At 34.3% G+C, this 20,862-nt stretch overlaps 1 protein-coding gene across 1 annotated transcript; it reads right to left on the bottom strand.

Annotated features, from left to right (window-relative positions):
- Positions 1-3,045: 3,045 nt before the first annotated feature.
- Positions 3,046-11,163, bottom strand: LOC132187479 (DEAD-box ATP-dependent RNA helicase 38). The gene is made up of 10 exons (XM_059601801.2): positions 11,018-11,163; positions 10,764-10,841; positions 8,512-8,756; positions 7,440-7,727; positions 6,822-7,049; positions 5,390-5,455; positions 4,261-4,662; positions 4,036-4,144; positions 3,411-3,496; positions 3,046-3,317 (listed from the first exon to the last, which is right to left on the bottom strand). Exons 3-10 carry the CDS (start codon positions 8,749-8,751, stop codon positions 3,255-3,257), a joined length of 1,482 nt encoding a protein of 493 aa, XP_059457784.1. The 5' UTR covers positions 8,752-8,756; positions 10,764-10,841; positions 11,018-11,163; the 3' UTR covers positions 3,046-3,254.
- Positions 11,164-20,862: the final 9,699 nt, after the last annotated feature.

Here is a 20,862-nt window from a genome sequence, read left to right as displayed (position 1 = left end):
GAAATTGCAGCCAATGTCCATCATTTTTTTTTTTTTTTGGACATATTCACACAAGGGGAGGGATAGGGGGAAGGAGATTCGAATTAGTAATCTCTGCTTCATAATGTGTGGTTTCCAACTAATTGAGCTATCTCCTTGGGGACAATCTCCATCCTTATTAGACACCAAATTAACAAAAATGTGAGGATGTGAGAGAGGTTAGTTATAATTACTTAATCACATACCTTTGATGGGCTTGCCACCATGAACCCATTCGTGCCATCCCTTAGTGCAATCCTGGCACAATACCTTTTGTTAGGTTTTAGGTTCGCCTAATTCAATGATATTTTTTGTATTGTTTATTTGTTTAAAACTTTAGTGAGTTGCACTTAGACTTTGGTGAGTTGCACATAGGTTTTCAGGGGTTTTGGAAGAGTCCCCTGTTTTCTCGTCAAAAGCCCCGTCATAACAGGATGTGTAACGGGACTATATGAAGAGCCTATTCTTTCCCCATTAGAAGTCCCATTAGGACGAGACATGTAATGGGGCTAAGCTTGGAAGTTTCTGGTTCCTCATCAAGAGTTCTGTCAGAACGAGACATGTAACGAGGAGTTTCTGTTTCCTCGTTAGGAATGTCGTTAGGATGAGACATGTGATAGGATTGAGGCTGAAGCTATTGTTTCCTTGTCAGGAGTTGCGTTAGAACAGGGATGTGATGGGATTGAAGCTGAAGCTACTATTTCCTCGTCAGGATGGGACATGTAACGGGACCAATGTTGAGTTTCCTGTTTTCCCGTCAGATGGTACGTCAAGACAGGATATATGACGAAAATGTAACATTTGTTCTTCCCGTCATAACGGAACTGCTTTCTAGTTAGGACGTTGAATTCTCAGATCTATGAATCTGTTCATCCCGTCATAACGAGAAAGTGTCTCGTTAGGACGCGAAGAGCAAATTGCTTACCCTATAAATCGTTTTCCTATCACTGTTCATTTCAGACTTCTGAAAAATATTTCTCTATGCATTGTTCATTGAAGTCTCAAAGTTTCTCTACGAACACTGTTCCTCAAGAGTACTTATTCAAGAAGAGATGTGATAAAGCTTCGGGCTGTCCTTGACTCTTGATTTTGGCGTGTTGCCTTGTTCATTCGTCTACATAAAGATTGCTACTTTGGATGCTTGAAGAAAGAAGTCTACCGAAGGGTCGGTAAGAAAATGCACTTGATGAAGATGGTCAGGATAGAGACAAGTTGGGAGGCTTGTTGTTCTTACAAAGTCTAGAGGTCTTCCAGGGAGTGAGTATTGTCTAGTTTGTAACTATGAATCTTCATTTAGTGATTTTCCTGGTTTGGCTGCCCCGGAGTGGTTTTTACCTTTGATGTGTTCAAAAGGTTTTCTACTTCGTAAACAAATCTTTTGTTGTGATTGTGAAGTTTGTTTATTTCTGTTGTGCATGTTTTAATAAAGGGAAAATTAAACTTTACCCTCCCAAAATTTTGGGCGATTTTCAGTTCAACCTTCAATGTTTCAATTTTTGCAATGCACCCCCTAAACTTCCAAATTTTTGTAATTCGACCATTCCGTCAGTCAAAGCCGTTTTGACTGACGAAACAATGATCACGTGACTCACACGTGATGACTGTTTGGTTTTTTTCCCAACCATGCAGCCCCATGATTTTGTCCTTGAGCTCAGTTGGCATACTGGGTGGTTGCTCTTCAACCGTTTGCTTCACCTCTGCCGGCTTCTTCCCCTCCCTCACGAGTTTCCTACACTTTCCATCTTCTCGAGTACTATGGTTGGAATTCTTGGGCTCAAAATTCAAGGGGTTTTGGGGAGGTATTACCCTCACCCTCTTCTTCTTCTTCTCCTCCTCTTCCTCTGAATCTTTATTTAGTGATTTTTCGGATTTGACTGCCCCAGTGGTTTTTACCTTTGATGTGTTCAAAGGGTTTTTCACTTCGTAAACAAATATTGTGTTGTGATTGTGAAGTTTGTTTATTTCTGTTGTGCATGTTTTAATTTACTATATGGCTTAGTTCCATGTTTTGATTATTTTGCGATTAGAGGTAGAACACGATCCTAGCAATCTTTCACCGTTCCACCTACATGCATGACCCCGGATTCCTTCTGAGCTAAACCTAAATTGGTGCAACCCATTAGAGGTGATGCTGCAATAATTATCACCAACACCACACCTCCCATCTCTCCTCTCTCTCTCCAAAGCAAGTGTTTCTTTGTGAAGAATCTCCAAAATTGGGTAGAGATGATCGAGCAGCATTCCAAAGGGATACATATATGTAGGAGTGGTAGAGGGGTCTTTGTCTAGGAGTGGGAGGGCACTACTTAGGACGTGCAATCCACCAAGTGTGTCTAACATAATACGTACATTTAAAAATCTCTGCTCATACGGCTCCGTTATTAACGGGCTCTCAAGATTTATTATTGTTAATCTAGAAAAAATAATAATAATAATAATTAAATATTCCATATGGACTTCGAAGTTCGGAAGCAAAGTAAATGAGAAGATGTCATTAGAGGAAAAGAGAGACTAAAGAAAAAAAAAAATTATAATCACGCACTCTATTAAATTTGCACATGCTCTAAGAATACATATGAGGTTAACAGATTGAATTGAAAAAATTTCTTTCAACCAAATTTAGAGAATAACTTCGTCCATATAGTAAGAAAGTATCAAACATTATTTTGCTTTTGTTAGTAATCTAACCATGTAATTAACCTCTAAATACCAAAACTAAAATATCATGATAATGAAAATTAGTTTTGCCAAAAAATAAAAAATAATAGGCTGGCTGGCCTTTGATTCACCAAAGATTTTGTGAAAGCAAAATGCTAATTAAGGTAAATTTATTCCCAAATGATATATTACCACCTCATGTGATTTATGAGATGGTAATCATTTGAGAAACAAAATTTTGAGAAAAATAATTGAAAAAACCAATATTTCACTTTGTTAAAAAAACAAAGTCATCTCAATCTCAATTGTACGCCAATTATATGAGAGTTATGGCATTACTCAATATATTATGAAACACAAGAAACCCAATTGCAAAACTCAAAACTTCTTTGTAGAAACTTGATGTACAAATAATGTCATAAGAAGCCAAATTACAAAATACAAACTTAATTGTAGATCAAAAAACTTCCTATTGTGTTAACATATACAGAATAGGGCTCCAATAAAAAAGTGAAAACATTAACCAAAAACAATATTAAACAATCCGAGGGATACGGCCCTTTAAGTGAAACTGATCATCACAACAATCCCGCCGCCTTAAGGGCATTGTTGAAATCTTCATCACTATCCCAGGACTTCACCTGCAAAAATAGTGCACAAAAATAATTTAGAACTACAGAAGCCAAATAGTGTAAAAGCATAAATAGGAAAAAGGAAGAGGGAGTACAAATTACCTCTGCGACTTTAGAGCCAAAATAATGCTCAATTTTTGACATGAGCATCTCATCCCTATCACCACATAGCAAGTTAAACACAGCTCCTGTAAGGTACAATAGACCTCGTTAGCTATTCGATTTCACATTTCACATTTCACATTTCAACGGTATATTCAGAAATTAAAAGTTAAAAATATTAGGAGAGTTAGGATCAATTAACAAAGTCATGCGGCAGAGAGCTCCCATCACTCCAGAGAAAATGTGGTGTCTTTTGTTCTTTGTTTAAAAAAGTGTTTTGATACACATAAATGTGAAAACTATTTTTGTGTTCCGATGAGTGTTTTGAATTATTTGATAATGTTTTGAGGCTAGATACCGATCTGACACGGCCTGGACATGCAATAAACATGTTTAGGGCATGCTAACCTCTCCCTGATTTGTATTAGCAACTCCTTAAAATATATAATATACCCAAAGTATCATACTATATATATAATGTACAGAATGTTTGATAATTATCACACAGGTGTGATTTACAGAAAATTGCTCCAAATAAAATGAACTAGAACTAAAAGATCATGCTTTGAGTCAAGCTAGCCAAGCATTGTGAAGAAAACAAAGTTCTGAAACATGAAAAACTCACCCTTGCGGCCAAATCGCCCTGCCCTTCCAATCCTATGCAAGTACACCTCATAATCAGGCTCCGAGGTTTCATACTTCACTGGAAGATCATAGTTAATGACCAGATTGACCTGCAGAAAAAAATTCCCAGCATGTTAAATTTAAAGTACCTCATCACATTAACAGAGAAGAGTTGAAGGGAGTTTTTTTTTCCTGCAAAAAGGAGTGTGTGGGAGGGGGGGAGCACCTGTTGTTGGTCAAAGCCTCGGGCAAGGAGATCCGTTGATATAAGAACTTTAGTTAGATTATTTTTGAACTCTTGGACTATTTTGTCTCTGTCTTCTGCACTGGCAGCACCTTGAATGGTAGTAACTGCATAACCAAGGTCAACAAGTGCCTTATGCAATATGCTGGCACTATTTCGCGTACGTACAAATATAATTGTCTGCCCCAAGTTCTCTCCCAATTCAAGTATTCTGTCTTTAATCACAAGAGTCTTCGTGCGTTCATCAGGACAACGAACTTTGTACTGCTTCACAGCCTCTAAAGACAGTTCTTCCTTCTTGACAAAAAGTTGATTGTAGTCTTTGACTATCCTTGATACAAAATTTTTGACATTTTCATTAAACGTAGCAGAAAACAGAAGAACCTGAAAACAAATTGGTTATCAAAACAAGTCAACCATTTTTGTTTCAATTAGACAAAAAAAATCATGTTGATCAAGATAACCAATCAAATATCTGATAAATCGAAACTTGCATATGCGAGTAAATCTATGTCAACATAACTAATAGCATAATCTTTTGTGCATGATCGATTAATCAGAGCATCGTACAGAAACAGTCATACAAAGCCCGTAAATAAAGAAACATGTACTGCCTTTTATTAGGAGATTTTATGAATGGCCACCGGCTCTAGTTGAGGATGAATAGCAATAAGGGAGATATTATCAAGCAGAACTACATACAAAGCAACTTATAGAGGAATAACATTGCAAATATCAATCTCTAATCTAGCTACAGCCTACCTAACAAAAGGAGTAATGAATAAGTTTGCAACAGATATAATGCAACCTTTTGCTTAAAATAATATATATATAACACCCTCAATCCTTTATTCTCTGTGGGAACTTTTGCACTACACCTATGCTGAATCTAGCTACAACCTACCTAACAAAAGGAGTAATGAATAAGCTTGCAACAGATCTAATGCAATCTTTTACTTAAAAATAATCAATATCTGTGTGTGTGTGTGTGTGTGTATATATATATATATTTAAAAAAAAAAAAACTATCAATCCTTTATTCTCAAGGAATCATTAAGCAAAGCTCATTAGGAACATATGCGCACACATAAACCATGTTAGTTGAACAAACCTGGCAGTGAGAACTAAGTCTTTCAATATCCTTCTTTATTCTCAAGGAATCGTCCTTAAATCCGTCCTACATCAACAAAACGAGCATGAATAATCAATTTTATGTACCTAAAGATTAAAAGAATACATACAAAATTTAGCTAAAGCAATTATCCACATGCAGGTATTACCATAACAATAAAGCATATAATCATTTGAAAGAAGTAACATGCATGTAATTGGTATTCATTTTTTTTATATAAGTAAAGGAAATTTTATAAAAAAGCGCCAATAAACATGATTACATTAGTTCCAATAAACATGGTACCGGCCAGCAAATACACTTCCTAGTACCTTATGATCCAACTGAAGCCCCCTTATCCCACCCCCCCCCCCCCCCCCAAAAAAGAAAAAAAAAAACCAAAAAAATGACCACCCCAAAACTTTTCCCAAACTGTAAATGTAATTGGTATTCATTTCCCCAACTGTACTGAGACAATGGAATAACATTTCCATAAATGCAAGTGAACTAAACCCAAGATCATCCAACAAAGTATCAAGCTTAGTGCACTCTAATGGTTTCTGCTAGACTGGCATAATTCCCCAGGAATCCATAAATACTTCTACTACAAAAAAACAGATTAACTACTTTTTTTTTTTTTATTTGGGACCGGATATCCGGAGCTTCACTCCGACTAATCCCGGGGGTGCACTGGCCCTCGGCAAGGAGTTTTCTACAAGTGCACCTCGGTTAATTCAAGGGGCGAACCCCCTAGTCCAATGACCCCAAGAAGCAGTTTGCACTCAGTGGGTTTCGAACCTAAGACCTTGAGGAGCATACTCAAAGTCCCAGGCTGTCCAACCACTGAGCCAACCCCCTGGGGTTAAAAAAACAGATTAACTACTCATCTCATTTGAATGTGAATGTAGGCCTTTTACGTCCACCCAGCACTGCTGTCTTCAACAAGCAACTGATATTTCACAATTAGGCATTAGCCAACCCAACACGGGAACAATTTGATGCCTATGCATCTCTATCTAAAGATCAATATGTACGATGTGGTGACCATTGTTTATGAACTTCATATATGTTCAAGAAGCAAAGTTTGGTTTTAAACACTATGTAATCCTTCGGTGATCCAAAATACTGATATGCTCTTGAATTAAACTAACTAGGACCAATTATAGGTTGTCATGGTTCAAAGTTTATACACAAATAGAGAATATATAATAATCTTCACATGCAGTAATAGTGCACACAAGCAATTCAACCAAATGGTTCAAAAATCAAGATACCACAAGATTAACCATATAGTCCCAAACAAATAAATCTGCCTACCCAAGCAAACCAAAGATCTAGATACAAACAAAATCAAGTAATGAAGTTTTTTAGATGTAATGATAATACTTTGAATTTCACCAAATATAAAAATAATCACCAAGATAAAATCTACCTCAGCAAGCATGTGATCAGCCTCATCAAAAACAAGAATCTTGATTTGAGTCACGCCCAATTTCTTATTTGACATCCATTTCTTGATCGTACCAGGAGTTCCTATGACTACTTGTGCTGAGATCGGCGGTTGTTTTGATATTGGCACATAATGTTTGATATCCATTGGCACAGCACACTCTGAAGTTATACCTGTGTACTGCCCCATCTTCCGAAGAACTTCCACGTTCTGCCAGATAGATACAGTTAAAATTCGTTTAGTGGTATGACACAGAAGCAAATGAATACATTTCAAAAAATTCCATCTGAGCTCCAGAAAATGTGAACCAATGATATCATACTAGAATAAATTCTTTCAAGTTGAAAAGCATGAAATTCAACAACCACATTGGTTCAAGTTTCAAAAATGCACTATAAGAAAATCGGATCATTTCTAAATCATATTTAGGACAGAACCATCAAAAGTATTTCATCAAAGGCTGTGTTTGGTTCTTTGCTGAGCTTTGGAAATAAGGACGTAGAAAAATAAAACATTTAATGTTTACCCATAACAGGCCTTTCTATACATTTTTTTGAAAAAAAAATATCAAGCAACAAAATAACAAGAGCAAAAGCTGACCTGAATAGCCAGCTCTCTTGTGGGGCAGACACAAAGTGCCTGAGGAGCCTTCAGGTTGGGATCAACACGACTCAACATCCCAAGCACAAAACAAGTAGTCTTACCAGAGCCATTATGTGCCTGAGCTATCAAATCTTTATGTGGAGGATTCAATATCATCGGTAAACTAATTCCTTGGATTTTGCTGGGCTTCTGGAACTTCATCTCCACATACAAGCCCTTTAGCAACTCTGGTGACAAGTTTAAATCCTCAAAACTACTAGCAGATTCATACAGTGTATCAGTAACCTGCATCAAAAGTAAAATTGATCTCAGCAACAAGAGACCAAAGCATCCCTAAGGAGCAAACTACTAATATGGTCAAAACCCTAATTCTTGGTTTCTCACCAAAATTAAAGCTTTCATTTAGTATCCAAAAATGAAGTCAAGCTGTACAACTATTTTCCTTCTGTTATATTAAACCAAAACAGAAACAAGAGATTCATATCATTTTATTTTCCTGCATATTTTCAATAACCAATCCCCCAAAATCAAACACAGCAAACATGTATCTTCCTCGTATTACATCAAAACAAAGCAAAAACAAGAGATTGAGGCTAACATCCACTTTTTTAATTTCTAGCAACTCTCAAGAACCAAACCGCCAAAATCAACCATAGCAAGGTGTTTAGTTGGTCAAAACCCCAATTTTCATTTAGGACAAATATGAAACATATGATATTTATAACTCCTCAATCATATATTCTTTGTCTTTTTCTTAGTTGGCCAAAACCCCAACTGTCATATAACCTCTCAATCTAAACAGAAATAAGATATTCAGATTCAAGATTCCATTTCTGATATTTTCATGCATATATTCTCAACAACCAAACAGCCCAAAATTAAATGTAGCCGACGTATTTAGTTGATCGAAACCCTAATTCTCGTTTCGGACAAATATCTTTCCGCTCTTGTACTTTTCCAATATTTTCTCTTGGGTGGTGATTATGGCCCAAAAATATCATCTTTTCATCGATTGAGACTACTCAACCAATCAAACTTCTTATACCTAAAGCCAAGAGAGAGATCATACCGCTGTGATGTTAGAGTCCTGGGGCTCATCGAGGAACTTGTTGATTTTGCTCTCGTCGTCATTGATGGTCAAGGCCTCAACCTTGAGCTCCGAGGCGGCTTTCTCCTCTGAATTCGAAGAAGATGCACTCGGCTCTTCCACAGTATCATCCTCTTCGTCTCCCCACCGCTTCGGCAGAGCGTTCTCCGGCAGTGCATTCTGGGGCGGCGCTCGGGTTGTATCTTCTACGGCGTCTGCCATTTGAGCTGAAAAACAAATAAAGCAGCTATATGTAATTTACATAGCGTGTGATTCAAGTCAGTTTTTACTTTTCCAATTTTTTCTTGTAATTTTCTTTTTTTTGGGTATTTTATCATTAAGACTTTTCCGGTTTGATTACCATATAACTCTATTCATCCATTCTCTTGGGCAGTGGAACAAGCATAAATTGCAAGGCCAAGCAAGGTCAATCAGTGGCACACTAAATTTACTCTATCAATATCAAACATAATGATTCAGCAAAAATTGCAAAAACAAAGCTTGGGCAGTGGAACAAACCAAATAGACAAATCACTTTCACTTCTTTTTTGCAAAAATCTCACCTTGCCTAAAGGAACAAACCAAACAGACAAAACAATAACGAATTGCAACCCAAACTACGGCAGTGTTGGGCAGTGGCTGGCGAAGAATGGGTGTTAGGCAGTGACCGGCGTGCGATGGGTTGTTTATGGTAGATTCCGTGTGGTTAGGATTTATTATAAATGAATAGGAGAAAAGGGTTTTGTTATTTTGTCGATAGCTTGGTTTGGGCTTAGAGATCCGGTGTCGTTTTAATTACTATTTTACTTGGTGGTTTTTGCTATCGTGTCCGGATGAAATCAAGAAGAAGACTATTTGGAGGAGATCACAAGCTAAGAAAAACCCTGACTTTGATCAAATCAAATCATGCTTAGCATGTGCATAAATGTTGAACTGGTTGAGTATTGAACATTCAGCCAAAGATATTGTCGTTAGGAATGCTCGCATTTTTTACTTTATTTGGTCTCGAGCTACAAAAGTAAAGCTAGGTTGGCATTACCATCATATGATAGAGAAATGTACCCATTATGTCAAGCAGCCTAAAAGTTTTAGGCAAGATAAGAACGAATAGAAATCCTATTAGGTTTTTAATATTGGCGAATTCAATATCAAAACATATTTTGTTATAAACATTAAGTTTAGGGTTAAGTCAGGGTCGAAATGCAATTGAAGATGTATCAAAAATCGAAGTTGAGAAGGGCTTGGTCGATCCCCTCAACCTATGCTCGATCAACCAAGCATGTGCACCATGTTCCATATAAAAACCTAAGATACTAAGTTGATGTTCGTTCGACTAAGGTGATGTGGTGAAGTACAATACTAAATTTTGAGCTGCTTGGTCGATCCTCAAAAATCTTTTGAAACCTTAAGAGTCCCCAATTCATCATATATTTTGAAATTTATGATTTCAAAACAATAAAAATAATAATTAATAATTAAAAAATTTACTAGTAATTAAGAAATATGATTATCTTCATTTTAAGTGAAATGAAAATGAACTATTTCATGATTTATATTAGATTTTACAATATCTGATAGTGTATATAATTTTACGTCATTTAAATTTTTTAAATTACATGACAATATAAGCAATATATACGTGATTAGACATTCTAAATTATAAATTTGACCATTAATTTTTTTTAAGTGAAATGATGAGAATCAATTTAAATTGATGATGTGGCGGCAGAAGCGGCAGTGCCACTGTCACAATGGCTGTGTTTGTGGTTGGCCTGGGCCGGTACTGTAACTGGCCTTCTCTCAATCCCAAAAAAAAAATCTTTTCACCTCAAAATTAATCTCAACATCTCTACTTTTTATACCACATAAATCGTTTTTTTTATTATTATTCAAATAAAAAAATCACTACAAAATAAATTTTTTACATTGTTCCATATAAAATATATTTTTTCACTTTTCCCACAAAACATTTTCACTAAAACCAATCAAACACATATTTCTAAAAAAGTGCTACAGTACCGACCCTGGTACTGTACCAGCCCAGCGCCATTGGCAAACACTGCCAATGAGTCTGGGGTAACGGGGTTGTATTGCTCACCCCAAGATTTGATTTAATTTCAATTGTTTTGCGAGATTCCCAAAACCCCACCTTTACAATATTACTACAAATATATTCGACTCCCCGATCCCTCAGAAACTGTTCTCTCTGTTTGTGTGAAAAGAAAATTTGTTACCTGAGGTCGATGGCTGAGACAGAGAGAGGTTGATTCGGTGGGAAGCAGGAACTCGGAATTGATTCGGTGAGAATTGATCTGAAATAATTGAAATAAACTTGTTAGAAACAAAGACGAATAACAACACTCGATCTGAAATAATTGAAATAACACTCGATGGCTGAGACAGAGAAAGGTCGATGGCTGAGGCTGAGACTGAGACGGAGAGAGATAACGAAAGAGAGAGCGGAAGAGAGAGAATGAAAGAAACAAACCTTGTGATCGGAGCTCCGGTGAAAGCGCTCAGCGCAGAGTGAGGCTGAGGGAGAGGGAGGCGTGACTTGAGAGAACTGAGGGAGTTTGGGAGAAGTGAGTGGGAGGCGTGAGAGTCTCAGAGAATTGAGAGAGATGGAGGCGTGAGAGAAACTTAGGGAGATTGAGATATTTGGGTTAACAGGTTTAGGTTAAAGCGGGGCGGGGCGGGGCGAGGCGGGTACCCGGGTTTAAACACAACTCGCAATCCGACCCGACAAGTTCGGTAACTGAAAACTTAGTCAGGTATTTGCCCGACCCTGAAGTCTGGATATAATTATAAAATAAAATCTTTTTTAGTCCTATTCGATGAGAATAGGTGAGTAGCAAGGTCTTTGTAGTGAATAATAATATTCTTAAATATTTGGGTAAATTTTATATATCCCATCAAATTATCACCTAATTGATAATGTATCTTTAAACTTTCAATTGTGATATTATCCCTCAAATTATCAAAATATTGTCAATATCCCCCAAAATTTGCAAAAAGATAAAAAATGTCCTATATATTTCTCAATAAGACAAAAATACTCTTATAAATTCAAAAAAAAATTAATTTTTTTTTAAAAAAGGAAAATTTTTAATTTGAAAATAATGGTTTTTAAAAAAAATAATAATAGTTTTTAAACGAAATTTCTTAATTTGTTTTTAAAAAAGGAAAAAATTTTTTAACGAATATTTTTTTTAAGACGAATATATATTTTTTTAAACATAAATTTTTATTTAAAGAAAAATTAAAAATTTGGGGAAAGTTCACATAACCCCCTCAAACTACCACTCAATTGACAATGTCCCCCCCCAAACTACCAAAAATTGTCAATGTTCCCCCTAATGACAAAATTACCCTTAGTAAAATTTTTAAAAAAAAAAAAAAAAAAAAAACTAAAACTTTTAGAAAAAACCTAAAACTAACAAAAAAAAAAAATCCAACCGTTGGCCAATTTTAAAAAAAAAAAATCGATTTTTTTATATAAAAATTGAAAATTTTCGTTTTTTTATTTATTTTTATTTTTGTTTTATAATTTTATTTAAATTAAAATTTTTTGTTTTTTAAAAAAATCTTTTTTTTTTATTTCTAGTGGTATTTTTGTCTTATTGAGAAATTTATAGGGTCATTTTTGTCTTATTGCTAGTCTTGGGGAACATTGACAATATTTTGGGGGGAACATTGTCAATTGGGTGGTAGTTTGAGGAGGTATGTGAACTTTACCCTAAAAATTTTGTTTTAGAAAACAAAAATTTTTATTTTCTTCAACGTAAATTGTTAATTTTTTAAAAACGAAAATTTTTATTTAAAAAAGTTATAAAAAGACAAAACAAAAATTTTCAATTTTTATAACAAAAAAATCGATTTTTTTTAAGTTCTTTCTTATAAAAAGGATTTTTATTTTAAATTTTAAATTTGCCACACTTTGGATTTTTTTTTTTTTTTTAAGTTTTAGGTTTCTTCTAGAAGTTTTAATATTTTTTGTTTTAATTTTACTAATGGTAGTTTCGTCACTGGGGAAACATTGACAATTTTTGGTAGTTGGGGGGCCGGGGAGGGGGGGGGAGATTGTCCCAATTTAAAGTTTGGGAAAAACATTTTCAATTGGGTAGTAGTTTGAATGAGGTATGTGGAAATATTTTCTTTCGAAAAAAAAAACATTAATTAGTAAAGATCAACCGGATAAAAATATGTGTAGCATGTAAAGTGTAAATAGTTTAAGGTTTACATTGTGCTCGGCTAAAAACCTCATGTGATAAAAAGTAAGCTCTATGAGGCAAAAAATAAAATTGTTAAACCACAAGGGTGGATAAGGTATTTAACCCTTAATAAATACATGTTTTTAAATGGTGAAACCAAGTGAAATAAGATATAGCTGCCAAAGCAAGACTCACCCACACTGGATTTCTATTGACGGTGATAGATGTCAAGTCAAAATCTTAAATAGCACAATAAAATCAGCTCCCTCAAATATCTGGCCACCCTAGTGTTGCTGTTGTTTGTTTTTTGAACTTTTAATGAGAATGGAATAGTAATAGTTTTTTCATGTAATTTTTGTTATTAATTTAAAAGAAAAATGACTAGAGGTCTTAGATCTAAATTCTTTGTAAACTCAAGTGTTAAATTAACTAAATTGAACACTCAATCAAAAACTCAAAATTTGAAAGAACTGGGGGTTCCGGAATATTTTCCGAAATATTAATGGGGTAATAAATGTTCAACTTCCTTTAATACCAGAACAACTACAACATTTCACCATTTTTTTTTTTTGACATATCCGCACAAGATGAAGGGAGAGATTCGAACTAGTGACCTCCACTTCATTAGGCATGATCCCAACCGATTGAGCTACCTTTTGAAAACTTTTTCACCAAATTGAGTTTAAATAGTGTGGAAATCGTTTTCCTTTGAAATGGGTGAGTCGCTCACTTCCTGATAGAAAATATATATATAGGCATAGTACTAGTCAATAATTAATGTTGATTACCAATATATTATTTTCCCAACACCGCTCATTCCAAATGCCTTGCATTCCAATCTGTAGAGAATAAATTGTAGCAAGTTGATAGTTAGAATGCTTGTGTGATATATGGGCATTAAATCCAATAGTTGTTTTGTGATCGGCACAGCCTTAATAGGCGGTCACTATGGGACATACATCATTAGTAGCATGAGCCACCTGAGGTCGGACTCGGTCAGGGCTGCTAGTATATGGATGGTAGCGTAGAAGAGATAATATTTCGAGTAGACCATACTATTGAACTATCAATGTTACTTATGATTATAAGCATGTATTATATTTATATCACATCTATGGATAATTTTCATTATTAAACGGTTGCATTCTTTATCAAATGGAGTTCATCACTAAAATGACATGAGTATTATGTTGCATTAATCTTCATTAAGTCATTGGACTTACCCCCTTATTTTTATGTTTTCCCCCTCTCCATTATGAATAATTGCACTATTTAGCTAGCCTAGAAGAGGATGCCTACGGACCCGACTTGGGTGATTGCTCAGGACCTGATCCAAGTTGTTTTTGAAGACATGGACCTTATTTGGCTGACGTCCATGTGGGATGATGGAGGAATCACATGGGAGGCAATGAACGAGATTGTCATCTCTTTGGCACTACTCAAAGTTAGGATTTGATATTTTTATCTTTTTGTAAGAAAATTATCTTGTGGTTTGTAATATTTTATGATGGTCTGTTGACCGATACATTTGGTGACGTATTTATATTATGAGGCATTTTGATTACTCTGGTGTATGAATGTATGGTTTTTTAGTTACTGCTCTCTATCCCCATAGTTTAAAAGTCTTCTGCTAAATTCTCTCGTATAGGAGATGTTATGATCTTTGAGTCTTGTCCCGTGAGGGATAGGGCTGGGAGACGAACTATAAGATTAATTACCAATTAATTGATTTTTCCATCAGGGTTGTTACACCTGCAGTCGTTGATGGTTTTCTGAGAGGTTTGTTGATTCGTCGATGATGGTCATTGCTTAGCTCTCGTCTACAACTATGGGTCTTGTCGTTCGGCAACATGTGCCTTCTCCGCTGAGATTAGATTTCGCTGGTGAGAGCTTGTTTTTCTCTTCCTAGCCATTAGTCTTTGATTCAATTGTCGTAATTGTTGATGCTACGTGGTCTAGATTAGAGATTGTAGTTAAGCTTTCAATAGCATCCAAGAAGGCTAAAGGGGTTCGTTCCTCTGACCTTCTTCGTCCAATGCCCAGATCAAGCCCAGCTTCCTCGTTGTTGTGAAGCCAAAGGTTTTGACAGCAAGTCTAGTCTAGGGGATGTCGAAGGCTTTGAAAAAGGCCTCAACGGAGGATATCCTCGTATGGGTAACAAAAACACCATCAACTTTCTCTACCAAACTATCAATTTTTGCATGAAGATTCGGCGTAATCCCTATCTCATACATACCACCATTTTTTTTGAGGTTTTGAATTCCTCTCAACTATAGTTAATAATCCCATTACTATGAATTTTCACCTAAACTCTCAAAAAAATTCCAAGCTTCAAAATCACTTTTGCTCATGAATGACCCTCATGGTTTTTAGTCGTCAAACCATCATAGAAATATTGGACATGTTGCCACACCCTCAAAACCATGGTGAGGGTGTAATGACCCCAAATTTACATTGACTTGTTCTTTAAAAAAAATTCCTTAAATATTAAATTATAACCGGTTAATTTTATTTTATTTTTTTTTTTTTAAAAAAAAAACAACATATAAAAAAAAAATCAACACAACATATAAAAAAAAAGTTCACACAACTGTCACAACATATAAAAAAAGTTCAACACAACATATAAATGAAGTTCAAATAAAACATTAAAACTTCATCAATCCTCTCATCTGGTCCTCTAGCAAATCATGTGGACATCAAAAGAAGAAAAGTTATAAACTTAAACATAATAATATTAAGGTACAAGCATGTACACATATCAAAGCAACACTTGAACTTGAAGGTTGAGTCACATATATGAATTAATTGCATGTACATTTTAATTGCATTGTAATTAAAATACTATGATAATTCAAAAAATGATAACCTTTGTTACTAACAAACCTCTAGGCAAAAGATGAAGCAGCACTTGAACTTGAAGGTTGAGTCACATCTATGAATAAATAATTAGAATAAATTAATAAATAATGAAAACTAAATGAAGTTGCAAATAACTAATTTATAAACATTTACCTAACTCATCAAATTCTGTCAAAAACTCCTCCAACTCGGCATCGCTTATGCGGTTCTTTATCCAGTTGTGTGTGCAAATCAAGGCCTCAGTGGTAAGTGGAGACAATGAACTCCTAAAGCAATCCAATACACGCACACCTGTGCTAAATGCAGACTCAAAAGCAACAGTAGAAATAGGAATGGTAAATACATCACGAGCTATCTCTGCTAGAATAGGGTATTTGGACGCATTAACCTTCCACCAACCTAAAATATCAAAATCTTTTATTGTTTTTTCATACTCGTCCAAAGAATATCGATCCAACTCCGACCTACATGTCAAATCATCCTCTTCCTCAACGTGTTGGGAAAACATCTTCCTAAATTGGTAGTCGCTATCTTCCAAGACATCACAACCAACATTCAAATTACCACTTGAACTTCCTACATTTGCTTGAATGGTAGACGACTCACCAGCATTAAACTTATCGTATTGGTCCATCAAACGTTTTATAAGGGATTTCACTATTTTCACTATGGCTTCCGCCCGCTTAGGCCCATGGCATTTTATCAACCAATACGTTAACGCCTTTATTTTGGATTGTGGGTCAAGAACAAAAGCAACAAACATCAAGAAGTTGATATTTGTATTGTTCTCTATATCCTCCCAATACTTTTCATACTTCTCTTTTATGCTAAGACTCACACTCCTCATGATAGGATCACAACTAAAACACTCATCATTCAATGTATATTGACTAATACAAAGTTGCATGAAATATGAATTGGAAGTGACACAATTTGAACTTGAAACATGATATTACTAAAATGAATTAATACATAATAAAAAGTAAAGTGAATTCGAAAAGAACTAATTCATAAATATTTATCTGAAAACTTCAATGTGGCATCATAAAAAGTTATCAAAAACTTCACAAATGCCCTACCATTTTCCCAGTTAATAATAGAAGGAACAACAAATTGATAATCATCCTCACCCAGCAGCTCAAAATCTTTTTCATATTTCTCAGTGGTACACAATATTAAGTATGTAGAGTTCCATATAGTTTTAACATCTAGAAACACCATATTCGCATATGTAATATTTTCCCGCTCTATACAACCTTTAAACTTTGTCATCCTAGACAGTAAAGATCTCACATATTTTACCGCATTCCTTATATTTTCTATACAATCAACCAACTCATCCAAGCCTTCATGTACAACAAGATTTAAAATGTGAGCAGCACAACATATGTGAAGAAATTCAGCTCCCAAAACAGTATAATTATTATCCTTCAACCTCCTCTTTAAATAATCAATCCTCAATTTATTGGCCGAGGCATTATCAGCTGTAATAGTGTAAACACCACCAATCCCCCACTCTAGCAATATACTCTCCAACATTTTTCCAATTTGCTCACCTGAATGATTGAAAATTAGACAAAACTTGATTATTTTCTTATGTAGTATCCAATCTCTATTTATGAAGTGAACGATAACACACATGTAGTTCAAATTTTGAACGGATGTTCATGTGTCAGTAGTGATGCAAATCCTTTTACCACGCAAAACACTCTTCAAAGCAAGCTTTTCTCTTCCATACACTTTCATGCAATCTTTTTGTAGAGTATTACGACTTAGTACATTGAACCTAGGTTCAACTAAATTCATCCATTTTCTAAACGAATGACTCTCCACATGCCTAAAAGGCATCTCACTCTCAATGAAATACTCAGCCAACCCATTCCTTAAAATTTTTGGATCATACTTCTTGAATCCCAATTGGTTGTCAGTAGTGCCTTCCACCGATTTCTTAAGTGATATTTGCAACAGAGTTTGGCTTTTGGGTACTTTCGATTTCAAAAGTGAAGATGTTGGGCAACCATGGGTAAGGTGGGTCATCATAGGTGAAGTACCATTTCTCCTATAGTGACACTCTATCAACTTGCTACAATGATTACACTTAGCTTTAGGGTTGTCATTGTCAATTGGTTCCACTTTCTTGAAGTGCTCTCACACAATAAATTGATTTGTAGGTGGTTTTTTGGTTTTTTGGGAAGGTGATGAACTTCTAACATTTTCAGAGGAATGTGTTTCAATATCTTGCACTTCCATAACAGGGGGAGGGTTACTCGTTGGCGAGATACTTGCATCACTCAAAGTGTCCTCCATCTAATACAGTTAATAAACACCAGTAGACAATTTAATATACATACTTCTATTTGTAAAACCTACTTAAATTAATAGATATGTACAATGAGCTGTAAAACATTGATCAATGGGTTTATAATAGATATGTATATATATATATATATAAAGAGAACATATAACATACCTGAGATTAGCAATAATCTACTGAAACTTGTTAATGCTTGACAAAATCCCAAAGTATATATATAAAACACACCTAAAAAATGCCAATATAAAACACAACAATTTAGCCTTAATATATTTTATCAGTAAAGAAGCCAAGCCATCATTACAAACCTACAAACCATCAACCAAAACACAAATATTAATAAACAAACATGATTACCAGCTCTATCTAGTACCTATTCTCTTGACTCTAATTCTATAGTCGTCAACTCCTTTAAAGAACTCAATCAACAAGATTGAAGCCTTACTGTTGCCAAGAAAACTAAGGAAAATCACAAAAATCAATAAATTAGTTTACAAAATTAGCTCTCCTTTAGCAATTTTTTTTTTCTTTCTAAGCAAATAATAATGAACCACTTCTTAATATATAAACCAAATCAACCCCGCCAATACGGCTGCCATAGTTTGACTTTTGCCGGCCAGCCTCCACTTCCACTTTCCTTTAGGCTTCGATACATATATATATGATGTTGCACCCCAAACATACATTTAATTTTAAAGTAAGACCAGGTCTTCAAAGTTTGCATCTATGTTTTTGTTTTTCTAACCGTAGGTATAATAAGTCAACGATTTCTTCTTATATAAACCAAATCAACCCCATACAGCTGCCATAGTTTTCCTTCAACGCACATGTAGAGCTAATTAACTAGTGCCCATTTCCTTCAAATTCCATCTGCTCGTGAACAGAACTAGTTCACCATGGATCATTCTTCGTTGCTTCTTGAAATTCCTCAACCCTCTTGGTCCACATACATAAATAGTGTGTTTTCCAACTCACCCATGCCCCAAGAGAACAAATTATCATCACCTCAATTGAACCAAGCACAGCTAGAACAACTCATACCAACCCCAACCAGTGACCCACCAATATAATCCAAAACCCATTTCGATCATACCCCAATAATCAACAAATACACAATAAACGACCCAAAATCATTGAAAAGAATTGTAAAATAGTAGGAAATCAAAAATCAAAGTAGCTCGGGCAACTACACAATACACAGAGCACTTCAAAAACTCCAAGAAAACGAACGCGAAATAATCTGGGTATGAGCAAGAAAGAAAGCCACTGACCTTAGCTGTTTAATTTGAGAAAGAAACGATAAGGTTTGCCTAGTATTTTCGTTGAGCCGAGCGTGAGTAGCGGGTGAGCTTGAGAGACGAGAGTTGAGACAGTGAGAGAGGCTGCTATCTGCTGAGTGATTTTCGTTGAGGTTTAGGGTTGAGAAGAAGAGATGAATATATAGAAGTGCAAAACAACGTAGTTTTGCCTTCAATTATTTTTTATTTTTTATTTTTAAAAAAAGGTTAAAGGGTAAAACCATTAACTATCAATGATTCAGTTTTAAAAAAATTGTTACAAATGGTTCAAAAAATTCAAAATTGTTCAAAAAATGGTTAATTTTTTTTTTCTTTTTCTTTTTCCAAAAAATGTTCAAAAAATACATTAATACTTCAATTGTGATTATAAGTAACACATTGTTGAATCTAATGTCAATTACTTAATTTGATATTATATAATCATATGATCTCATTAAATTATATCATATGATTAATGATTTAAATTATTATCATATTTACTTATAATCTTTTTTTCTTTGAATTGAACTTAATATCTAATGGTAAATGGTAAGTTCAAACTCCTAAGTCCTAAATTCCTAAAGTATATAATAATGCTTTAATTAAATTGTTGCTATAAGTAATATATTGTTTAATTCAATTGAATCAATTGTGATTATCGTTATACATGAATAATATGAATCATATGATTAACTTGTAGACTTATGACTTATGAGTTATGTCATATTATATATGTATTATTTGTTATTATATAATCATATGATTTAATGATCAATTCATCATGTGATATAATCATATCAATTATAGTGATAATATATAAAATTATAATGATAATACATTAATACTTAAATTGTGTTTATAAGTAATACATTGTTTAATTCAATGTCAATTACTTGATTTGATATTATATGAATCACATCATCATTGTACATTAATAATACGATTCACTTGAAGTCTTGAATAAAATATTTGAATTGTCATTGAATCATATGATTAAGTATTGGTATTATACATTTATATTATTCATATGCATATGTAGACTTATATAGACTTATAACATATATAGACTTATAAGTTTATAACATACATTGGAAATAAGTCTCTAGATACTTAATTGTTGTATTAGTATGAATTAGTACACTTATGAGTTATGCCATATTACATATGTATAATTTGTTATTGTATAATCAAATGCTTTAATGATCAATTGATCATGTGATATAATCATATAAATTATAGTGATAATATATTAATACTCAAATTGTGATTTAATTATTTTTTTAAAAAATTGTGATTTAATGATCAAGTGATTATGTGATATAATCAAATAAATTATAATGATAATATATTAATATTCAAATTGTGATTTAATTATATTTTAAAAAAATTGTGATTTAATGATCAAGTGATTATGTTATATTTATAAATATTATTATAATTATAATTATAAAAATATATTATATAAAAATGCGGTTAGCGGTTATGGTTAGTAAACTCAATAACCTCTAACCGCTAACCGCTAGGCGGTTATGACCGTTTAACCGCTATAACTACTAACCGCTTAACCGTATTAACTGCTAACCGCTTGGTGGTTATAGCGGTTAGGCGGTTAATACGGTTAAGCGGTTAGCGGTTATAGCGGTTAAACGACTAGCGATTATAGCAGTTA

The sequence above is a fragment of the Corylus avellana genome, chromosome 6 (genome assembly GCF_965113065.1).
Source record: "Corylus avellana chromosome 6, dhCorAvel1.hap1.2, whole genome shotgun sequence".
NCBI classification, from domain to species: domain Eukaryota; kingdom Viridiplantae; phylum Streptophyta; class Magnoliopsida; order Fagales; family Betulaceae; genus Corylus; species Corylus avellana.
The sequence above is the reverse complement of the archived record's forward strand: the minus strand, read 5'-3'. Positions and strand labels throughout refer to the sequence as shown.